Source organism: Vigna angularis, chromosome 9, assembly GCF_016808095.1.
Source record: "Vigna angularis cultivar LongXiaoDou No.4 chromosome 9, ASM1680809v1, whole genome shotgun sequence".
NCBI lineage: Eukaryota > Viridiplantae > Streptophyta > Magnoliopsida > Fabales > Fabaceae > Vigna > Vigna angularis.
Genome location: NC_068978.1, coordinates 27,630,017 through 27,651,725, shown reverse-complemented (window position 1 = coordinate 27,651,725; position 21,709 = coordinate 27,630,017). Strand labels below are relative to the sequence as shown.

General features: G+C 29.9%; 2 protein-coding genes across 2 annotated transcripts; both read left to right on the top strand.

Annotated features, from left to right (window-relative positions):
* Positions 1–2,846: 2,846 nt before the first annotated feature.
* On the top strand, positions 2,847–10,195 carry LOC108346281 (copper-transporting ATPase HMA4). The gene is made up of 8 exons (XM_017585321.2): positions 2,847–3,274; positions 3,671–4,416; positions 4,558–5,029; positions 5,450–5,617; positions 6,675–6,929; positions 7,630–7,752; positions 8,438–8,923; positions 9,530–10,195. Exons 1-8 carry the CDS (start codon positions 3,050–3,052, stop codon positions 9,920–9,922), a joined length of 2,868 nt encoding a protein of 955 aa, XP_017440810.1. The 5' UTR covers positions 2,847–3,049; the 3' UTR covers positions 9,923–10,195.
* A 5,847-nt stretch (positions 10,196–16,042) lies between these two features.
* On the top strand, positions 16,043–20,663 carry LOC108347106 (probable glucan endo-1,3-beta-glucosidase A6). The gene is made up of 4 exons (XM_017586232.2): positions 16,043–16,160; positions 16,298–16,618; positions 18,245–19,216; positions 20,530–20,663. Exons 1-4 carry the CDS (start codon positions 16,106–16,108, stop codon positions 20,565–20,567), a joined length of 1,386 nt encoding a protein of 461 aa, XP_017441721.1. The 5' UTR covers positions 16,043–16,105; the 3' UTR covers positions 20,568–20,663.
* Positions 20,664–21,709: the final 1,046 nt, after the last annotated feature.

Below are 21,709 nucleotides of genomic sequence, written 5' to 3'. Positions count from 1 at the left end.
TACACATAAATAAAGTTAAATATATTATCTTTATATGACGATCACACAATTTTGATCGTCTCATCTAAGCGACCACCATGTTGTTAACGACGCCTTCATTAAAACTTTTACGTGCTTTCAACACTTTTTGAAGTTGTGGATATGCTTTCAACGTCTCATTTCTTCTTGGGCAGCAATTTAGAGTATTGAGGTCGCTCTTTTTCTTCTTTCAAGTTTGTCGTATGTGGTCGCATGTCCCGTCTCCTCTCAAGCAGCTATTCAGAGCATCGAGGTTGCCCTTTTTTCCTTTTCCAGGTGCTTTGATTGGTTAATCTTGGATGTTTAAGGTTTTTCTCACCTGTTCAACCATGGCTTTTTCCACTACTATCTCTTATGATATCCCTTTTGTCACTATTGCATTTGACCCGTCCATATATGTTTTTTCTCTTGTGGCAAAGATGATTTTGTTAGTTTATTATAGTTGTAATGACTCTTCAACAATGACCTCTTTATCCATTGGATGTGAATAATGTATTTCTAAACGACGATTTGTAAGAAGAGATTTATATGGAGCAACCTCCTAGATTTGTTGTTCAAGGAGAGTCTTCTAGGTTGGTATTTTATCTTCTATGTCATCTTCGCAAATCATTAATAATTTGGTGTCACTCGAGTGTAGAAGCAAATATTTTCACTAAGTCTTTATTGATTATATTAGTAAGAAACTTAACCCATATGATTTGTATGCACCAACTTGAGAAAGAATGCTAGATATATTATCTTTATCTTTAATAATAACATATCAATCATGTGTTGTACTTTAATAATAACATCAAATAATTAATTTAGCAATTACAATTCTAAGAAACATCTAAACATTAAACACCAATTACCAAACAATAATACTCAAGTCTCAACACCCCTTTTTTTCCCTGATTACTACATTTTTCTCAGGTATTACAATCTTCATGTTCTTTAAATTTTCTCTTTCATGAAATATTATAAGATTCAATGAGACATGTTATGATATTAGACCTTGTCATAAATCCTTTAAATTATAAATATTATTCCTCAAGTTCTTCTCATATATGTTTTAGGAGATAATCCTCTGTCATACTCTCCTTCTTAAAGAGAATTTGTCGTCAAATTCGTACGACTTGGAGATTTTTTTATCATTATATGGAATCTTCAAATTTAAATTATATTTTAGTTTAAATTACTTTTATATTACTATAATGATTTTAAGAATGAAATATTTTAATCACATATATTTGAGCACTTTGGTAAAAGTTTGTAATGTCTTTTGTTATAATTAAAGTGTTTGAACGAATGTTATAAATAAATGTTGTTAACACAAAAATATAACAACATCAAATGATGACATAAAATGTCATGCGCACAACTTTCTAATTACTATGACAAATTATTATATTTTGGATATTAAAAATAATACAAGCAAAATAAAGAAGTAAAATCACACAAGAAGGAAGTTAAAACCTTTACCATATAATTGCCAAATTGAAGATGGAATTAAACTCGACAAAAAAAAAACTGAAAAAATGAAGGTTTAAAATAAAAAAAATAGTTACAAATAAAGAAAGTTTCATATCTTCACAAAATAATAGTCATCAACAGAAAAGGTTAAAACCCTTCTAAAAAGATCTCCACGATATAAATCAGATACTAAATATAATTATGAACATTTAAAAAAAAGAGTGCAAGGAATCTATATGCAAAGGTGTAAAAAAATCTTGCAAATTTGCAGAGGTAACAACCTGCAAACTGAAATAAAAACCTTTACACAATAATTGTTTTTTAGTGCATGTTATAATTTTTTCTCATATTAATTATTATTTTTAAATAAATAATTTAATTATTTTAGTATTGTATTACAATTATATAATAGAAGGATGATAACTACAAAGATAGTAGAAGATGGAATACTTATAATATTTATTTATTTATTTTCAAACAAATTTATGTCTATTGCATCCATTAGTTTGTAAAGGTATAATGTAGACTTTGATGGTTATAAAATGGTAGTTTATCTTTGGAATTTGGAAGCTTAAACAAAAAAGTTGTTACTTATGTTTTCTCATTAAAAACCTTTTAGTTTTCCAGTATCGCATATTTAATTTATGTACCAACTTAATGTATGTTTATTAGATTATGCATATTAATAAGTGAAAATCATTGAGATATTTAACTTTAACATCTAAGTTATGTTAACATCTAAACCCATCAATTGTTCATTCATTTTCTAATTTTGTGTTTTCTTTTATCTTTATTTTTTTCTTTTAATATATATATATATATATATATATATATATATATATATATATATATATATATATATATATATATATATATATATTAATTAGGAGAGGTGAGAAATGTACATTTTATACTTTACTTTCCACTCATACTTTTAACAAATATTATATATATTAATGAAAGAGGGAGACCGTTATAAACGTAAAGACACACATTAACACAAAATGTTATTTCTTCTAAAAGAAATAAATAAAATACATCTAATTAATTACTAAGAGAAAGACATATGATTATTAATAATATAAATAATTAACCTTAGTTGTTAATAATAACATCAAATAAATATCAATCGAATAATAGCAAATAAAGAATCAGTCCTTTTAGTTACTCTTTAAGTAACTAAATCCCTTCTCATTTAATATATTAATTTTTATTTTAAAACCTTTTAAATTTCTCAAAGGGAGTCTACATATAATATTAATAATATGCATAGGTTATTTATAAAGCAGTTATCTTTAATTTCAACGAGGGTAGAAGTGGCAAAGACCAAAACTTGGTGGGAAAGGAACGACGAGACAGTTACAAATTCAAAAGTTCGAAACAAAAACACTGAGCGAGGATTCCAATTTCCAAACCGCAACTCCACTCACTACTCTCATTTCTCGTCACGTCTTTTATCCTTATCTTCCCCAAAGATTCTTGGAATCTCCCAACCCTATTTTTCTCCCTCTTCTCCCTTTTCTTTTTCTCCAAGGCCTCCCTCTTCTGAATTCTGTTTCTTTCAGTGTCGTATCTTTCGATGGAACCTAACGGGATTGGCGAACTCAAGGTACCGTTGTTGCAGCCTCCGGAGGCTGCCGCTGCCGCCGTTAGGACAGTCATGTTTCAACTGAGCGACATCAAGTGTGCTTCGTGCGTAAATTCCGTCGAGGCCGTTGTTGGGGGCCTTAACGGCGTGAAAAGCGTCGCCGTTTCGCCGCTTGATGGCCGCGCTGCCATCAAGTTTGACCCCAAGTTGGTTACTGTAAGTTGGACTCAGGTCTTTTTCTGCTTTGTTATCTTGTAAATGATCAGTTTAGTCCTAGAAGAATGAAAATTCTAATTTAGTTTTTTGAATACGTGAAAAGTTCAAATTTTCTGTTATATTATAACTTAATGAGAAAATAAACTTGAATTATTATTGAGGTCAAACTCTAATCGGGAAAGAGAACAACACTAAAACACCCACTAGGAAATCCATCAATGTTTTCTCCATGTTATTGGCTTTGAAGGACTAATTTGTATAAGTGAGAACTTTTAGTGGCTAAATTGGCTTTTGTTATAACTTACCGAGATGAATTTGTTGTTAAATCTTTGGTGATAATATTTATACTGATCAAATGCTGGTGATATGTTTTTTCTTAATGTTAAAATATTGTAGGTGAAACAAGTAAAAGAAGGCATAGAGGAGAGTGGGTTTGGAGTTGGTGAGCTTCATGAACAGGACATTGCAGTGTGCCGGGTGCAGATTAAAGGAATGGCATGCACAAGCTGCTCTGAGTCTGTTGAGAACGCCCTTCAAATGGTTGAAGGGGTGAAAAAGGCAATAGTTGGTCTTGCTTTGGAGGAGGCAAAAGTGCACTTTGATCCTAATCTAACAGATGTTGACAAGATAATTGAGACCATAGAGGATACAGGTTTTGGAGCTGATCTTATTAGCTCTGGGAATGATGCAAACAAAGTGTTTCTAAAGCTGGAAGGTGTTGATTCCGTAGAAGATGTAAATTTATTAATGTCTTCTCTTGAGTTAGCTGCGGGGGTGAACCATGTCGAGATGGATTTGTCAGAACATAAAGTTACAGTTAGCTATGATCCGGATGTTACAGGTCCAAGGTCTCTCATTCACCGTGTTCAGGAAGCTAGCTGTGGCCCCAAGAAGTATCAAGCAACCTTATACTCTCCTTCGACCCAAAGAGGAAGGGATAAGGTGAACGAAATCCGTATGTATAGGGACCAATTTTTGTTTAGCTGCTTATTTTCTGTTCCCGTGTTTGTATTTGCCATGGTGCTGCCCATGTTTCCTCCTTATGGAAACTGGTTAAACTACAGGATCCACAACATGCTTACTCTTGGGCTGTTTTTAAGATGGATTCTTTGCACGCCTGTCCAGTTCATAATTGGCAAAAGGTATTATAACCATGAAGAACTATTTATCCTAGTTTCTTTTTTTGTTACTGTTTCTCTTTATTCACCGAAATACAAGTTTATTGTATTGTTTTCAAGAAATTAGAGACTTTCATAGTAATTTACTGTGCCTATTACTAACAGGTTCTATGTTGGATCATATCACGCACTGAAGCGAAAATCTGCTAACATGGATGTGCTTGTTGCACTTGGCACCAATGCTGCTTATTTTTACTCTCTATATATTTTAATAAAAGCACTGACTTCGGATACATTTGAAGGACAAGATTTCTTTGAGACAAGTTCTATGTTGATATCCTTTATTCTATTAGGGAAGTATTTGGAAATTGTGGCTAAAGGGAAAACATCGGATGCTTTAGGAAAGCTCACTCAGCTTGTTCCTGATAAAGCTTATTTAGTAGCAATTGATAATGATGGAAATATAACCACCGAGACAGAAATTGACACTCAACTTATACAAAAAAATGACATAATTAAGATTGTTCCTGGGGCCAAAATTCCTGTTGATGGAATTGTTATAAAAGGGCAAAGCTACGCAAATGAAAGTATGATCACTGGGGAGGCAAGACCTGTTGATAAAAGCCCAGGAGACAAGGTATTATTCTTATATTATGACTCAATTGCTAGTAGTTTTTTAGGTGACAGATTATGACGGCAGATGCATTACAATAAATTAAGGTTGGATATTCAATATTGCACAAAGATGTTTGGAGTGAAAAAGAAAAAGAAAATATTAGAAAAATATTATGTGGAAATCGGAAATTACAAAGCAAATGAAAATAATAACTGAAACTGCATTAATAGTGAACTAATATAGTTTTGGAGAGTCAGTCTCACCTTAACCGTGTCTCAATCCGGGCTTTAGGGTTGGGGCTTTTAAAAAGCCTCATATTAAGGGGAAAAAAAATAGGACTTAGTTTTAGAGAAATCCGGTTCAAGGAACTAGTAGTTCGAATGACAGCTTTACATGGTAGGGTGGTAAGAGTATTTTAATTTTGTTTAATATGCTGGACAGGTCATCAGTGGAACCATCAATGAAAATGGATGCTTGCTTGTTAAGGCCACACATGTTGGATCAGACACTGCACTTTCTCAAATAGTTCAACTCGTTGAAGCTGCTCAACTTGCCAAAGCACCAGTTCAAAAACTTGCTGACAATATTTCAAGGGTTTTTGTTCCAATAGTAAGTGTTCTCCTCAACTGTGTGTTACTAGTTTTTTTTTTCTTTCCTTAAAAATCGTTTCATCTACGTGTAGTGACTTAATGTAATACCACCGGAAACACAGGCTCTCTGCGCCTGTATGACTACATTTTTATTAAGTTTAATTTCTTTTTAATTTATTAAACTTAATTTGATAATTTTATAATATTTTATTATTATGCATTTGCATAATACAATATGCAAATTGCTAAAATTTAACAATAGTGTATATAATTGTTAAAATTTAACAATAGTGTATATAATTGTTAAAATTTAATTTGTAACCACTAAACAGTTTTTCTGAAAAAAAAAACAACTTTGTGATTATTCTTGGACATCTCACGTTAATCAGAGATATAACCAAATTATAATTATACATAAGTGTAGACTTTATCTCTGATGAGCTGATATTGGAAGGTTGAAATTAAGTTAAAGTACATTTTGTAGGAATTAGGTATATTATGAGCATATATATATATATATATATATATATATATATATATATATATATATATATATATATATATATATATATATATATATATATATATATATAATTTTTTTTTATTAAAGTTCAAATTTTAAAACAGTTAATTTATTTTTGACAGGGCTTATACAATTATGAAATAAATAAGTGTAAAAAATGTCTTCAAAAAATGTACACCAAAATTTAGCATTGCCTTTATATATAGTTATAGAATAGATATATGCTGATTGTTGAGAATAAACAAATTCACTTAATAAACATGTTTTTGGTGGGCATTCTCTTGCCTGGGTGATCTGGAAAGGGGTCACTTATATTTTTGTAGCGTTTCTATCCTTTCCTGTTCTATGTAGACGCATTACAATAGTGGAATATGCCATCAGTTATCTAATACTTTTGTTGCTTCACCTTTATGTTTATATGCTGATATTGTATGACTAAAGGACGGGATGATAAAGACAGTGCATTATTTAAACCTTGCTTGATGTCAGCATTGCAACATTATTTTATAATTTCATTCTTGGGAAGCTGCTTAGTTTTTGGTTGCATCCTTAGGTGGTTGTTGCGGCACTAATAACTTGGCTTGGATGGTTCATTCCTGGGAAAGCTGGTATTTTCCCTAAACATTGGATACCAACAGAAATGGATGCATTCGAGCTTGCTTTACAGTTTGCTATTTCTGTGTTGGTTGTTGCTTGCCCATGTGCTCTGGGACTTGCAACACCAACAGCAGTCATGGTTGCTTCAGGCATGGGTGCTTCTCAAGGTGTGCTCATAAAGGGTGGAAATGCACTGGAAAAGGCACACAAGGTAATGCTATTTCTTTTCCCTGTTACTTCATATCACATTGTAGTATGTAGTAAAACAAAAAAAAGAACTATTTCCCTTGTTTCAACATTCATAATTTTCTTTTTTATGGATGATGCTGGTCTTTCCATTTTTCCTTGTCCAAATTCTTATACTATGATAAATAAACTGCATATATATGAAGCGGGGCAAAAGAATTTGTCAATGCTTATATATTGTTTTCTTGCTGGATGTTGCTAAATGACAATATCTTCTTTCTCAGAATTTTATACGTAGATTGTGCAGTCACAAAATCAAGACTGCACTAAATCATCAAGGTCAATGCCGTATGTGTGTGTGTGTAGGATAGGGGTGTATCGAGTTTTAGGAGTCTTTAAAGGAGAATGAGAGAAATAAATTTGGCATATAACCATCTATGAATGGTTGGGATTAAAAGTTGTTTAACATGGCATCTTACACAAGTCAAATGATTTTATCCTTTAATTTTAAACTTTAATGATTTGATCCATTGGTCAAAATTCACTCTCTCATGATGACATGTACGCACACACTCTCTCTCTTTCTCTCTCTCTCTCTCTCTCACACACACACATATTCCAAGACCAAACTGTTTCATTTTTCATTGCATCTGTGACCTTCATGTTATGCATAATTTTATGAGAATTTTTTTGTTTAAATCTCATTTTAACTGTCCCCAATGCAGGTAACTGTTATTGTGTTTGATAAGACTGGTACTTTAACAGTTGGGAAGCCAGAGGTAGTTAGCGCAGTTCTGTTTTCTGAGTTTTCTATGGAGGAGTTATGTGACATGACAATTGCTGTGGAGGTATTTTTCTATGTTGAATACTGCAGTTATTTGGATATCTGAATATTTGATGTAATTTTGTTATTGGTAACATTTTGGGAGCCTATGATGGAAAGATATTAATATAAGAGAGATTGAATCTAATTTTATAAAACGAAATTGGTTGTCTTGTAATAGAAAAAGAATGTTATCTAAGGTTGGTTTCAAGTGGTTTGTTTTATAATAGATTTCAAATTTGAAAAACACAAGGCAAAGCATTTTATCTTCATCTATAGCATGTTTGTGTGCAAAATTTATTTTGGCACTTTCTTGTAGAGAAAATAAAAATTGTTTCTTTCTGTGTTGATTTCAAACGGTTTATTTTAAAATATATATCAAATAAATTTGAAAAACACAGGACAAAAACTTGCTATCTTCATTTGTAGCATGTTCGGTTACAAATTTCTCGAGGGAAATAATATTTTTTTTCTAATAACTTTATGAAGTTAGCAAAAACAACTATTATTTCCTGAAAAGAAAGTGAACCAAACATATATACCATAAATTTGGCGAGAAAAAATCAATTTGGTGTGTACTACCTCCATTGGATTTGGTATTTAAAATTCACAGTTTGTTGATTGAAGATGATAATTATAAAGGAGAACAGATTTAAATGACAGTGAAGTTTTTATAATTCAGACATATCTTAATTTATGCAAACTTTTAGGCAAGCAGTGAGCACCCGATAGCAAAAGCTGTTGTGGTACACGCGAAGAGGCTGCGCAAGAAGTTTGGTTCTTCCACGGTGGAAATTTTGGATGTTGATGATTTTGAGGTACACATGGGAGCTGGTGTAAGTGGAAAAGTTGGTGACAGAACGGTTGTAGTTGGAAACAAGAGACTCATGCATGCTTGTAATATTCTAATAGGTTCTCAGGTTGAGAAGTACATCTCTGAAAATGAAAGTCTGGCTAGAACTTGCATTTTAGTTTCAATTGATGGAAAGATTGCTGGTGCATTCTGTGTAACTGATCCTGTAAAGCCAGAGGCTAGACGGGTTGTATCTTTCCTCCACTCCATGGGCATCTCAAGCATCATAGCGACTGGGGATAACCGTGCTACCGCAACTGCTATAGCAAATGAAGTAGGTATTGATGAGGTTTTTGCTGAGACAGATCCTGTTGGCAAAGCTAACAAGGTGAAAGACTTGCAGGTAAAGCTTGTAATCTTTTAAGCTTAAAGAAGATCATGGAGTCCAAATTCTCTACTGAGTTTTTTGGTGTTGTCCTCTACTCACGTTAAAATTACATTGATGTTGGTGCTTTAAAATCTTTTTAATATATTTTAAAACATCAAAATAAGTATTTGTGGGTAATTTTGAAGGCACAACAGAGGAACAACACAGAAAGACCCATCAGAGAATCCAAATTCAAGATCATGCTAAAAGCCACTCTATCAATTGGATCTACTTAACTAACGTAGTTGATACATTTTGCTTGTAGAATGATGTATGAAGGCTTGTTTGTTTCACTTCATACATTTTTTTGGGGGTTCAAAAAGCAATATTTTAGGGCAAGTTTGTACTGCTTGCAGTCAATTTATCATTCACAATTTTATTATTTTCAAACCAAGACCAAAACACTGAAAAAACTTCAGATGTCTTTTCATTGTCTTCTGTTCTGTTTAAATACTATGTTCAAGTGCCCCAGCAACTTTTTAGAAAACTGAGTTTTGTTCACTGAGAACAAACAAATTTGTCAAAACAGTCACTAACAAAGGTTAAACATTTTCTGAATTTTGAAACTTAATCTTGGTGCAGATGAAAGGAATGACTGTGGCAATGGTAGGTGATGGAATAAATGACTCTCCAGCCCTGGTTGCTGCTGATGTTGGGATGGCAATTGGTGCTGGAACTGACATAGCCATAGAAGCAGCTGATATAGTTCTGGTCAAAAGCAGTTTGGAAGATGTGATCACAGCCATAGATTTATCCAGAAAGACCATGTCACGCATCCGACTGAACTACATTTGGGCTCTTGGTTACAACATTCTAGGCATGCCAATTGCTGCTGGAGTCTTGTACCCTTTTGCAGGAATCAGATTGCCCCCATGGCTTGCTGGTGCTTGCATGGCTGCTTCTTCTCTTAGTGTGGTTTCATCCTCTCTTCTGCTGCAGTTCTATAAAAAACCACTGCATATAGAATCCCCTTGATAACAATATTTATGCCTCCAGTTTGATTAATCTCACATTTTGGCCATAAGACAGGTCAGATGTAACTTTTTCTGTTACCCCAGTTGATGCAATTCTTTTACTGCTAAAATTCTGTCAAAAATGGGTCTGCCTGAAATTCAGAGTTTCATGGAAATAATTTATTTCATTGACCAACATCAATACCAAGTCATGTATCTGCAGTTTAGATCTTGAGGTTGTTGGAACAAGAGATTGGAAATGAATCAGGAATCTATTAACAGGTTCCATTGTTAAGATTGCTAAATGACACTCAATGGAATGAGTGTTCTTCAAGATATTGGTTAAAGAATTAAAAGGAGAAATCTTATTGAAAATTATGTATTTTTATCCATCCCAATAAAAAAAATTAGATGTAATTTCTTAATTAGGGTGCTAAGCATTTGTCAAAATTGTAACATTTAAGTAACAATGTGAATTATTATGAAATTTTGTTTGAATATGCTAGAACGAAACAGTTTGAAATGGAAGGAATAAGATTTAGCCCAATCCAAAATAATAAGATTAAGTTTAACATTGAAAATTTGGTTTATATTTATTTTTGGTGAGTATATTATCTAGAAGTCTATATTAATGCCCCCATTTACTTCTCCACCAAGCTGCAAGTAGACCAAGTTGACGCATTGCCATTATCTTTATTCAAACGTCTGCTTCAACTTTACTTTATGCATCAGTATCATTTCTTTCTAAGGAACAATCTTCCACAACCCACCGACACTTCGTGTTTCGTGTTTTCGTGTCATGTTCGCACTGATGGGAAAATTCACAATTTTGCATTTTTATTTTTAGATATGTTTTAGCTTCAAGTTTGTTAGAGTATTATTGTTTGTGTTTATCATCTATACAAGTTGTCCACTTATATTTCTCACAATTTCTTTTACCAGCATCTTAAAGGATCAAAGAAGTACAAATATGTATTTATATTGCACTTGATTTCGGTTTTTAGATTATGTGAAACTATTAAATATATTAAATTATATTTCTCACTAAAATTGTACTTTGTTCGATTGTATTTTGTCAGGAGTCTTTTCTTTTTAAAATATATTTCAAAAGATTATAAGAGTATTGAAGATGTATTTCAGTTTTTAAATTATGTGAAACTATTAAATATATTAAATTATATTTCTCACTGAAATTGTACTTTGTTCAATTGTATTTTGGTTAGGAGTCTTTTCTTTTTAAAATATATTTCAAAAGATTACAAGAGTATTGAAGATGTATTTAACTTCAACTTTCAACATATGACACTATTAAACATATTATACCTAAGTAAGTTACGTGGACTATTAAACATATTAGTGAGACTATTAAACTTATAAGATTATGTTTCTCTCAAAAATTAATTTCTCGAATTTGAAAAAATTATCCATATTTTACTCTTTTATTTCCATCAATTAGCTATTAAATTTATAGATATGGAGAAAAGTTATAGAATAAAATATACATATGTTATTTGTAAAACCCTTAAATTAAGTAGTAGATGTAACAGAGTATCAAAGAGTTTCATTATCTAAAAAGTTTTATTTTTCTAAAATTCTTCCTTAAGTTTTTTCTATTTTCTCTCTAAAAATTCTAATCTCTTACTTATTTATCTAAAGATGAGGGATCATTGAAAGGAGATCTTCAATTTTAGCCGATAAATTTCAACTAAAAAGTAAGTTGATTTCTATTATTTTCATTAAATCTGGGGGCATGTTATCAAATTTGCGAGTTAACTCGGTCGAGTTTACAATTTCACTCAATGCTTCCGAGTTAACTCGGAAGCAAACTCAAAAATGGTGTAGAATCGATAAGCTCGTTGGTGGACGCGGTAGACTCGCTTGAAATTGCGATCTTACTTCCGATTTGGTGAGTTTGTAAAGAAATTTTTAAAATGTAAAACGAAGTCGTTTTTTTGCGCACCAGATTAGGTTTTCTGATCTAGGGTCAGTGACGAAACTCATCTTCTTCGTTCCTCTCTTGCGATTCAACAGACACTGCTCTCGTTCTTTCGATTCATCTTCTTCGTTCCTTCTTGCAGTCTCACTTGCACCCTAGCTGGAGTTGTCGTGAGCACGCTTATTCGCCATTGTGAATGCCTCGCTTGCCGTCGCCCACCATGTCCTTATTAGTGGTGGTCGCACACCTCCTTCGTGTGCCTCTGTTTCGCACTCAGTGGTGCTTATCATCTCACAATTCTTATGTTTTTAAGCTCAACTCTACACTGTTTTCAAAGTGGTTTATGCATTGTTTGGTTGTTCGTGTGCCTCTGTTAAGTATAATGTTGTTGTGTTTAAGTTCTAAAGAAAGCCATCTACCACACCGCATGGTTTTTATGTCTTGTAGTGAAAAAACATATTTTATGTTTGGAAGAACATCAAATTCATTATTAGAGGATCACATTATTACACTTTTTTTACATTTCAATTTATATTTCAATTTGTTTTAATCTATGTTTTATAATATTTATATGAACAATATTTTTATGATTTTATTTATTTGAAATTATATAATTGTGTGGATTTATTTGAATTAGAATATTATTTATATAATTTTTTTCATGTAAAGTAAACTCTTACGAGTTTACGATTCGAGTTTACAAATCGAGTTTACGTAAACTCTCGAGTTTAACAACCTTGTTTGGTGGTTTGCATGTGAGTGGTTTCTTTGTTAATATGAGGTTTGAGTATTCTCTAAAACTTTTTGTTGATAAGTTGTATTATCCTGATCAAATTGTTGTGGTTTGTGGGAACAAATAGAGACTTGGAAGCTGTGAGAGATGTTTTAGAGCCGATAGTATTTTTCGAACGTCAAACAAGTAAGGTAAGCTAGTTTATTTAATTTTAATTGATAAACATGTTATATTTGATGTTGGTATGATGATATGGTGGTTGATTGGTGAAATATAATTGAATTGTGAGATTTAGTATGTTGAGTTACTTGTAAAAGTGGTGTGTTGAACTGAAAACTTATGAATACTTTTGTGTAGTTGGTTTGACGATGTGAAAGTTGTTTCTTAATGAATTTTGTAGAACTTTGATTGGGAATAAGTTAGAAGAATTATGAGCTTTGGGTATAAAATGGAGTTTTTGACAGGTCAAATTCTAAAATAATGGTTTTGAAAAAATTCTGCAGTTTTAGAAACTATCTTTAGGCCATTTAGGACTTAGTTGGCCTCTTATTTTGTAAAAAGAAAACTAGTTTTTATGGAGCAAGAACTGTCATGTGATTGTTTGGGAGCTTGACTTGGTCTAAACGCATTGAATTCATATCTAATTGAGCAAATTTGTATCTAATCTAAGTTCTAAACATGTTTACTGATCAAATATAGTGTTAAGAATACCATATTGGTATTGTGAATGGGTTTAGAGTGCATTTAAATTAAGTTTAGGAGTTGATATCATCTGGTATAGCTTTGAACAATCCTAAAAGACACTGAGCATTATAAAACCCAAAAACTACTAAGTTCCACTAAGCTGAGCGTCATTTTTAACGTTAAACACTACTTTAGACACTTAGCTATAAAACAAAACATACAATACTTATATTTTTAATAATTTATATCGGTTAAAAGACATAATATTTCTATATACTATTATTATAAATAAGATAAAAGTAGAAAATTTTAATATTATTTTTAAATAATAAATAAAATATAAATAATATGTATTAATTACCCTGGTATTTTGGAAATTATAATTAAATTATTTTAGTTTACTTCAAGTTAGTTTAAATATAAAAGTTAAAAAAATTGAACATCCATCTAACACCAACAAAATAATATTTATAAAATAATTTGAAATGAATGAACTTACAAACTAGAAAAAAATATTTTTTTATTAGATATGAAACAGGAGTATGAAGATTAAAAGGATTACAAGAAACTTTTTTCCTTCTCAAAAATATTCATAAAGAAATCTTTATGGTATTTAAGAACTACTCTGAATCCACCTTCATTTATGTCTCTAAACCTACCAAGAAATCTTCAATATATTTTCAATTATCTCGTAATTGGTATGCACATTTAATCGATTATACAGTGTAAGGATTAATGAAGTGCTTTCAAATGTGTTTCTAAATATAACGAACCCGATTATCATGAAGTCTTTTCAAAATTATTTTCTATATTTTTTTCAGTATTCTCTTATATAAAATAATTGCAGTTGGTATTAGACGTGTTACATACTCAAGAAAAATTCCAAAACGTAACTTAGAAGCATTGGTTTTTGCATCTTTTGATATCATTTTTTTACTTGTTAAAGCATTTGGTTACTTTGACTACTTTATTCTTTGATCTTAATTTGTTGTGTATTTGTCAATTCAAGATATCTTAATTGTAAATATGCGGAAGGCTGCTTATATTAAATGCAAATACAACAACTAACTCACTACACATGCTACATAATTAATATGACATTAAATATCGATAAATATATTTAATTTAGGTATGATTGACATTTGGTGGTTATTTGTTTGATGAACAATATTTTCGTGTGGTTTTTGTTGCTTCAATATAAAGTTTACTGTCATAAAAAATATAAGACATATAGGTATGTTTTAATTACAAAAAAATCTTTTTTTTGTATTAATCCAAATTGTGGTTAATTACTGATGACTTTCTTTTTATTAGTGTTATTAATGTGTCAATGTTTTATATGGTAAATTCACTTAGTTATTATCACACACACACACACTCTATATTTGATTTATCCTAAGGTTAATTATTTTTTGAAATGATCACAATCATGCTCATTAGTTTACAATGGGTTAATAACTTAGATAAAATTCATATATACCAATAAACAATAAGGAAGATGTATTCAAAATTCTTAGAAATAGATAATATGACATTTATAAATATTCTACAAATAATAAAATTAATATAATTATATAATATTTGTCACGACACGCCAAAATTTATTCAAAAAACACTTACCACAATTTAACTTGTTAAAAATAAATAATAAATATAACAACTTGAAAATGTATCTAGATATATATATATATATATATATATATATATATATATATATAGGTTATCAACTAAACAATTCACAATTTTCCAAGTAACATTAAATTCACCAATTAAAATACACAATTTATTTGAACAATCATGTAAAATAAATCTTTTCAACTAATTTAGCCCAATGAACACCCCTTTAATGAGCATTATAGAAAAAATCGATTCATATTTAAGCTAAAAATAGTTTTAATTTATATTTTTTTAGTACGTGAAAATCAATATTTCCGTAATACTTAAATACTAAAAGGTTGAACTTACATTATTAAACTATAATGACTAATTTTAAAAAATAATAATTGATAGGGTAAATGTCTTTGTTTTGAAAAGATGCCACAAAAATCCATGAAGAAAAGAAAAAAAGCAGATAGAACAGTATCTCAAGGTCTAGTCAACTACTCTCATTATTCCCTTACAGAAGAAGGTTCATAATAACTCTAATCTGGCACTCGGGTCCTTCGTAAGTCCATTCCAAACCCACCAATATACTATTCTCAATCTCTCAATAAACATTCATTTTTTAGTAATATATAGTTTTCCCTACAACAAGGCAACGACAAATTAAATCACAAATTTATCCTTAATTCTGCTTTTATTCTCTTTATTAATTAATATCATGAGTTCGTTTTCCATTTTATTATAATGGTCATCTTATTGGCAGTGTTTTTATATGACTAATGTTGATGATAAAACCAAAGTAACACAAATAAAAAAAATTAACTAACAAGGAACTTATTTAAGAAATATGAACTTAAATTTTATTCATAATCAACAAATTTTTTATTTAAAAGAAATACAATGTAGCACAATATTATTTTATCACATAAACACATTTAAATTTATATTATCCTGTCAATATTATTATTGGATATATTCAACATGGAATTATGAAAAATATTAAAATTATTCCATTAAAAAGTTAAAAAAAAATCACAAAAACGTTAACTAGAATTCAAAATTAACTAAAAAAATCTCTAAACTTAAAATAAATAAAAATTAAACTATTTTGTTTACAAAAAGTCAACGTTATTGTTGAACTATTCGTGTTCTCATCTTCCCAGATATAAACGCAATTCCAAAATCCAATAATCGTATTTAAGGAGAAAAAAAAGCTGAATCAAATAGAAAGATATCTTGAACTTCATGCAATGGCTATAGCAGTGATTTCTCTGTTCATCTTGTTTTACTCATTCTCCATATCCAGTAAGTCATTTTCCTACCAAAACTTACAAATATTTGAATCAAGTATGTGTTTGGTTTTGCATTTTGAATCTATAATCGCGTTTCACATGGGAAAAAAAAGAAGGTTATGGATTCTGAAATTTTGGATCGTGAAACAGGAGGTGATATTTCAGGGGAAGTGGGAGTGAACTATGGCCGATTGGGGACAAACCTTCCTCCGCCGAGAATCTCGGTGCGTCTGATACAGTCGCTTCTGAAAGCCAAGCGCGTGAAAATCTACGACGCAAACGCGGAAATTCTGGAAGCGCTTCGGAACACGGGAATTCAGGTGTCGATCATGCTACCGAATGAGCTTGTGGTGAACGCCTCCACCAACCAGACATTCTCGAACCAATGGGTTAGATCCAGCATCGTACCCTTCTACTCAGAAACGCTCATCCGCTACCTCCTCGTCGGCAACGAACTCATTAGCAGCACAGGTGCGTTTCGAACCAGCTTTTTGCCACTTTTAAGCAGATTCCGTTAGTTCTTCAAATTAACTTCTTATAATTTTTCAATCATTAAAATGATAGTATTCAACGCTCAAACTATTATAATATCAGACAATGCAAGGTAAATTGTCTTGATGAGTTAATTGTTCTTAATTAATTAATCTATTTCTTTGTAATTGGATTATATCCTTATTTATTTTTTTATAGTATTTATTTCAATTAAAAAATATATTAAAATAATCTTATAAGACTAATATTTAATTAATATTTTGTTCAATTATTGAATTTTATAAAGTTTACATTCTAATTAATTTTTAAAATGGAAAATAATTTTTCTTTTATATAGGATCTTATTTAAACTTCGGAATTTTATATTATATTAATATAGTAAAAAAAGGTTTTATAGGTTTAAACTGATGTTTTGGAGTATGTGAGGCGGATATTGTTGATAATATAATTTTGGTGGTAAAATATGTTTCTTACTTAATACCCTTTTTATTCTTTTAAGAAGCAAATTAATTTTATCCACTTACACAATAGGTATTTAAAAAAAATCATTTAAAAACACTTATTTTAAATTCAGAAAAACCAATCCAAAATACACATACGAACATCTTATATATAATTTTTCAAATCTGGTCTTTAAACTATATATATATATATATATATATATATATATATATATATATATATATATATATATATATATATATATATATATATATATGTATGTATATAATTAAATTATATATAATCAAGTATTTGATTTATACTTGTTAACGGAATTTTGTTAAATAGATTTATTATTTTAGATGTGTTATTATAAATAGAGTCAAGCTAAATTTTACATAGATAATTCACTTACTAACTTAGTCTTACGGGTCTTAGACTTTGAAAACAACGAGTTTAACCAAGTTCTGTAATTCTGTCTAAAATATAGAATTAAATGTTTTTAAATGTTTTTTTTTTGTAACTTAAGACTAATGGTGTAATATGTTTCAATCTTTGACTTTTCAAAACATATGTTCTCTTTTCTATTTTGCAGAATAGTGTAAAATATTCGCCATCTTAATTTTCAATTCTATCTATAACGTAGACGAAAAAGAACAAATAGCTTTTTGGTAATATTTTATTTTGTAGTTTAGATTTAAAGATTAAAATAATTAAGTCACAGATTTTCAGGATTTGGGTGCAGATTTATATATTTATTTGTTTCAACTTGCATACGTCAATCTAAGCAAATACAATAGCTTTTAATTGATGTACACACATTTTGACTTTGTTTTTCCTCAATAAACTCCTTTCGAAAAGTAATTATGTCAACACTCTTTACTACATACTAAAGTTACTTTTTCATGTTGACAATTGGATATTTGAAAAGTCGATTTTACAATATGAGATAACTCATTAATGCTAGAAAACTATTTAGAATTTGATCTTGGTGAGAGGATTTTGGTCCCTTCTTTCTCTAAATTCTTTATCTTATCCATGATTTTTTGAAAAATAAAAAATAAAAAATTTCATTAAAATTGACGTTCCTAAATTATAAGTATATAGATAAATTTGATTCATAATTCATTTAATTTTGGTATTGACTCTCTCATCACATCACAGGCAACGAAACGTGGGCCCACATTGTTCCCGCGATGCACCGAATCTCACACTCTCTGAAAGTTTTCCGTTTGCATAAGGTAAAAATCGGAACTCCACACGCCATGGACGTTTTGCAATCGTCGTTTCCACCCTCAAACGGCACTTTCAGAAACGACATAGCACTTCCCATAATCAAGCCAATGTTACACTTCCTCCACAAAACACGCTCCTTCTTCTTCCTAGACGTGTACCCGTTTTTCGCGTGGGCCTCCGACCCGACCAACATTAACCTCCCTTACACTCTCTTCGAGTCCAGAAACATCACGGTAACGGACTCGTTAACTGGGTTAATCTACACTAACCTGTTCGACCAGATGGTTGACGCCGTTTATTTCGCCATGAAACGTCTCGGGTACCCGGGTATTCGGATCTTCATCGCCGAAACGGGTTGGCCCAATGGGGGAGACTTGGACCAAGTTGGCGCCAACGTCCACAATGCTGCCACGTATAACAGAAACGTAGTGAAGAGGCTTACCCAAAAACCGGTTTTGGGAACCCCGGCTCGACCGGGTTTGGTTCTTCCGGCTTTCATATTTTCGCTTTATAATGAGAACTTAAAGCCGGGTTTAGGTTCGGAGCGTCATTTTGGGTTGTTGTACCCGAACGAGTCGAGGGTTTACGACATTGATCTCTCCGGCAGGACTCCGGAGTCGGAGCTTGCGCCAGTACCGCCGGCAATGGATTATAAAGGGAAGGCGTGGTGTGTAGTGGCAGAGGGTGCGAATGTGACGGAGGTGGCGGCGGCGTTATCTTATGCTTGCTCGCAGGGAAATGGAACGTGTGACCCGATTCAACCTGGGAACCCGTGTTATAAACCCGATTCGGTGACGGGTCATGCCGATTACGCGTTCAGTGCTTATTGGGCGCAGTTTAGGCGCGTGGGAGGAACGTGCTTTTTCAATGGGCTTGCAACCCAAACAGCAAAGGATCCAAGTAAGTTTTGTTTTGCAGAATTAGTAAATTTGCAAAGTGGTTTCGTAATAGGCCTATTTCTTATAATTTCTTTAAAATAAATCACTTTTAAGTTTTCAAATTATTCGTATATTTTAAACCAACTAAAAGAATATAAAGTATATTCTAAAAAGTGAACTTTATGACTAATCAGAATATAAATTAGCTTTTTTCTTTTAAAAAAAATTCTAAAATAGTTATTAGATTATTTATATCATAATCAGTTTTTTATTCATTAAAAACTGATACAATATATGCACAGATTGTCCAAATATTTTTTTTATACTATCATCTAATCACAAACTTTCATATGTTATAGATTTATTTATTTTACAGTAAATATTTAAAATATGATATCAAGAATGATTTTAATTAGTTGATAGTAAAAATTTGTGAAATCCTTTGCGGAAAAGAAATAAAAAAACTTTATTTTTTAAATAAAAAATTAACTGGTTTTGTTTTAAAGCTACAAACATGAAAACAAGGACTAAGTTAAGCACAATTAATGTTTTTTGAAGACTAACTATATCATGAAAACACAAATAATGTTATAAGACAAAAAATATCCACGTTCATGATATTGACGGACAAAATAGTCATTTCCTTAGGGATTAATTTTTTAGTACTACAGTTTTTAAAATTTCTTAGTTTATGGATTGCATATTAGGTTTATAATTAGAGATTTTTTTCTGTAATATTTTATGTATCCATATACTTCTTTTTCTGATAGAAATTCTTTTAGATTTCAAATTTTTTTTTGGAAACTAATAAAGTAGGTTTAATTAGTATTTAAACATTATATTTATTTTAAAACCAATTAATTCAAGAAGAGTAAACTGGAGCTTCGTATTAAATTAAATTCAAAATCCAAATTTAAAAATAGAAGATAGAAGATTGGTTTGTACTGATTTGAAGAGAAACCAATCAAAAAGAGAAATAGTTAGTTCAGTGGAAAATAATGAATTTGAATAAAAAGTTTATTAGTACATATCATACATTTAATTGAATCAATGAAAGTTGGCAAGTTAGACTTTAGTATAATGTTAAAATTCTTCTTAGATATATATCTTTTAAATATAAATATTTTTTGTTATTAAAAAGTTAATGGAGAAAATAAAAAAAAATTATTTTTTAAAATAATAGTTATTTGAAAATATTAATAAATAAATTACTCCTACTAAACAAAGTTCTCAAACATGTTTCGAATTGGTGAATCCATTTAGTATGACTTATTATCCATCATTCCTATATTTTATTTTTTCTAATATAATTTCTTTTTTTTGGTCGTTTTATAGGTTATGCTTCTTGCAAGTTCCCGAGTGTGACGCTTTGAATACCTGTCTGTAAATCAAATGAACTGTCGCCAAAAGTTGTCCTGTCATATTTATTAATCTATTTATAATTGCATTTCTTTCCTAGCATGTTTCACACAAATAAAAGAAATGGAATACATAAAAATAAGTTGGTAGAATAAAATTAATTAAAAATTATTTGGTTAAAATAAATAAAAATTGTAAAAATAAATAAATAAGGATAGCTAAAACATAAATAAATAAAATACGTAAAAATTAATATAGTCAACTTTATATATTTTTTTTTATTTTATTTATCTAACAAACATCTCATTTTATTTCTATTCATACTTATCCTGTAAGTCAAATTGTTGTTTATATATGATATTATAAATAATATTTAAACAACGGGATAACTAAAATAACATAAGTAAAATTGTTGGAATTAAATTTTACAAGTTTAATTTCTAATGTATTACTTTAAATAGTTATATATATATATATATATATATATATATATATATATATATATATATATATATATATATATATATATATAAACTATTTATTTATTTTTATTACTCAAAATCACGTTAACTTATGAAATGGAGATATTTAAACAGAGTTTTAAAATCATTTTGGAAAATCTTTTCATCGAACAACCTATCAAACCTTATATATAAGGTTCATCTAATGCTTTTATAAACCACCTTCGTAAAACTATGTTAAAAGCTTTATTGAAAGATAGCCAAAAGGTAATGCAACACATATTAGAAGATAACGACAATAACATTGATTTTATATTATATTGTTCATCCTAAACAGCGTCTTAATATCTCATTTAATAATATAAAGTTATTAAATAAAATATTATAAAATTATAAATTAAAACAGATAAATAGAAATATATATAATATTAATACAATTATACAAAATAATAATTATAATAATAAAATATATACAAACTAATTATAGAGTATGTGAGTTTATTTAAAAGAAAAGAACTCATATATAAAACAATTAAAAGAAGCAACATTTTCGTTTTCCATTAGAGACATATCATTACTTAACTTTCTGTAAAACATAAAAAATATAAAACATAAAAAATATAAAACATAAGTTAGTGCACAAAAGAATTATCATAAATTATATTAATTATAAATTAAACAAGCATAAAGTATGA

Coding starts and splice junctions, on each gene's coding strand:
- LOC108347106 (XM_017586232.2), top strand. CDS start 16,106: ATGGCTATAGCAGTGATTTCTCTGTTCATCTTGTTTTACTCATTCTCC. Junction 16,619..18,244: donor CGAACTCATTAGCAGCACAG/GTGCGTTTCGAA, acceptor ATCACATCACAG/GCAACGAAACGTGGGCCCAC. Junction 19,217..20,529: donor CCAAACAGCAAAGGATCCAA/GTAAGTTTTGTT, acceptor GTCGTTTTATAG/GTTATGCTTCTTGCAAGTTC.
- LOC108346281 (XM_017585321.2), top strand. CDS start 3,050: ATGGAACCTAACGGGATTGGCGAACTCAAGGTACCGTTGTTGCAGCCT. Junction 5,030..5,449: donor ATAAAAGCCCAGGAGACAAG/GTATTATTCTTA, acceptor TATGCTGGACAG/GTCATCAGTGGAACCATCAA. Junction 8,924..9,529: donor ACAAGGTGAAAGACTTGCAG/GTAAAGCTTGTA, acceptor ATCTTGGTGCAG/ATGAAAGGAATGACTGTGGC.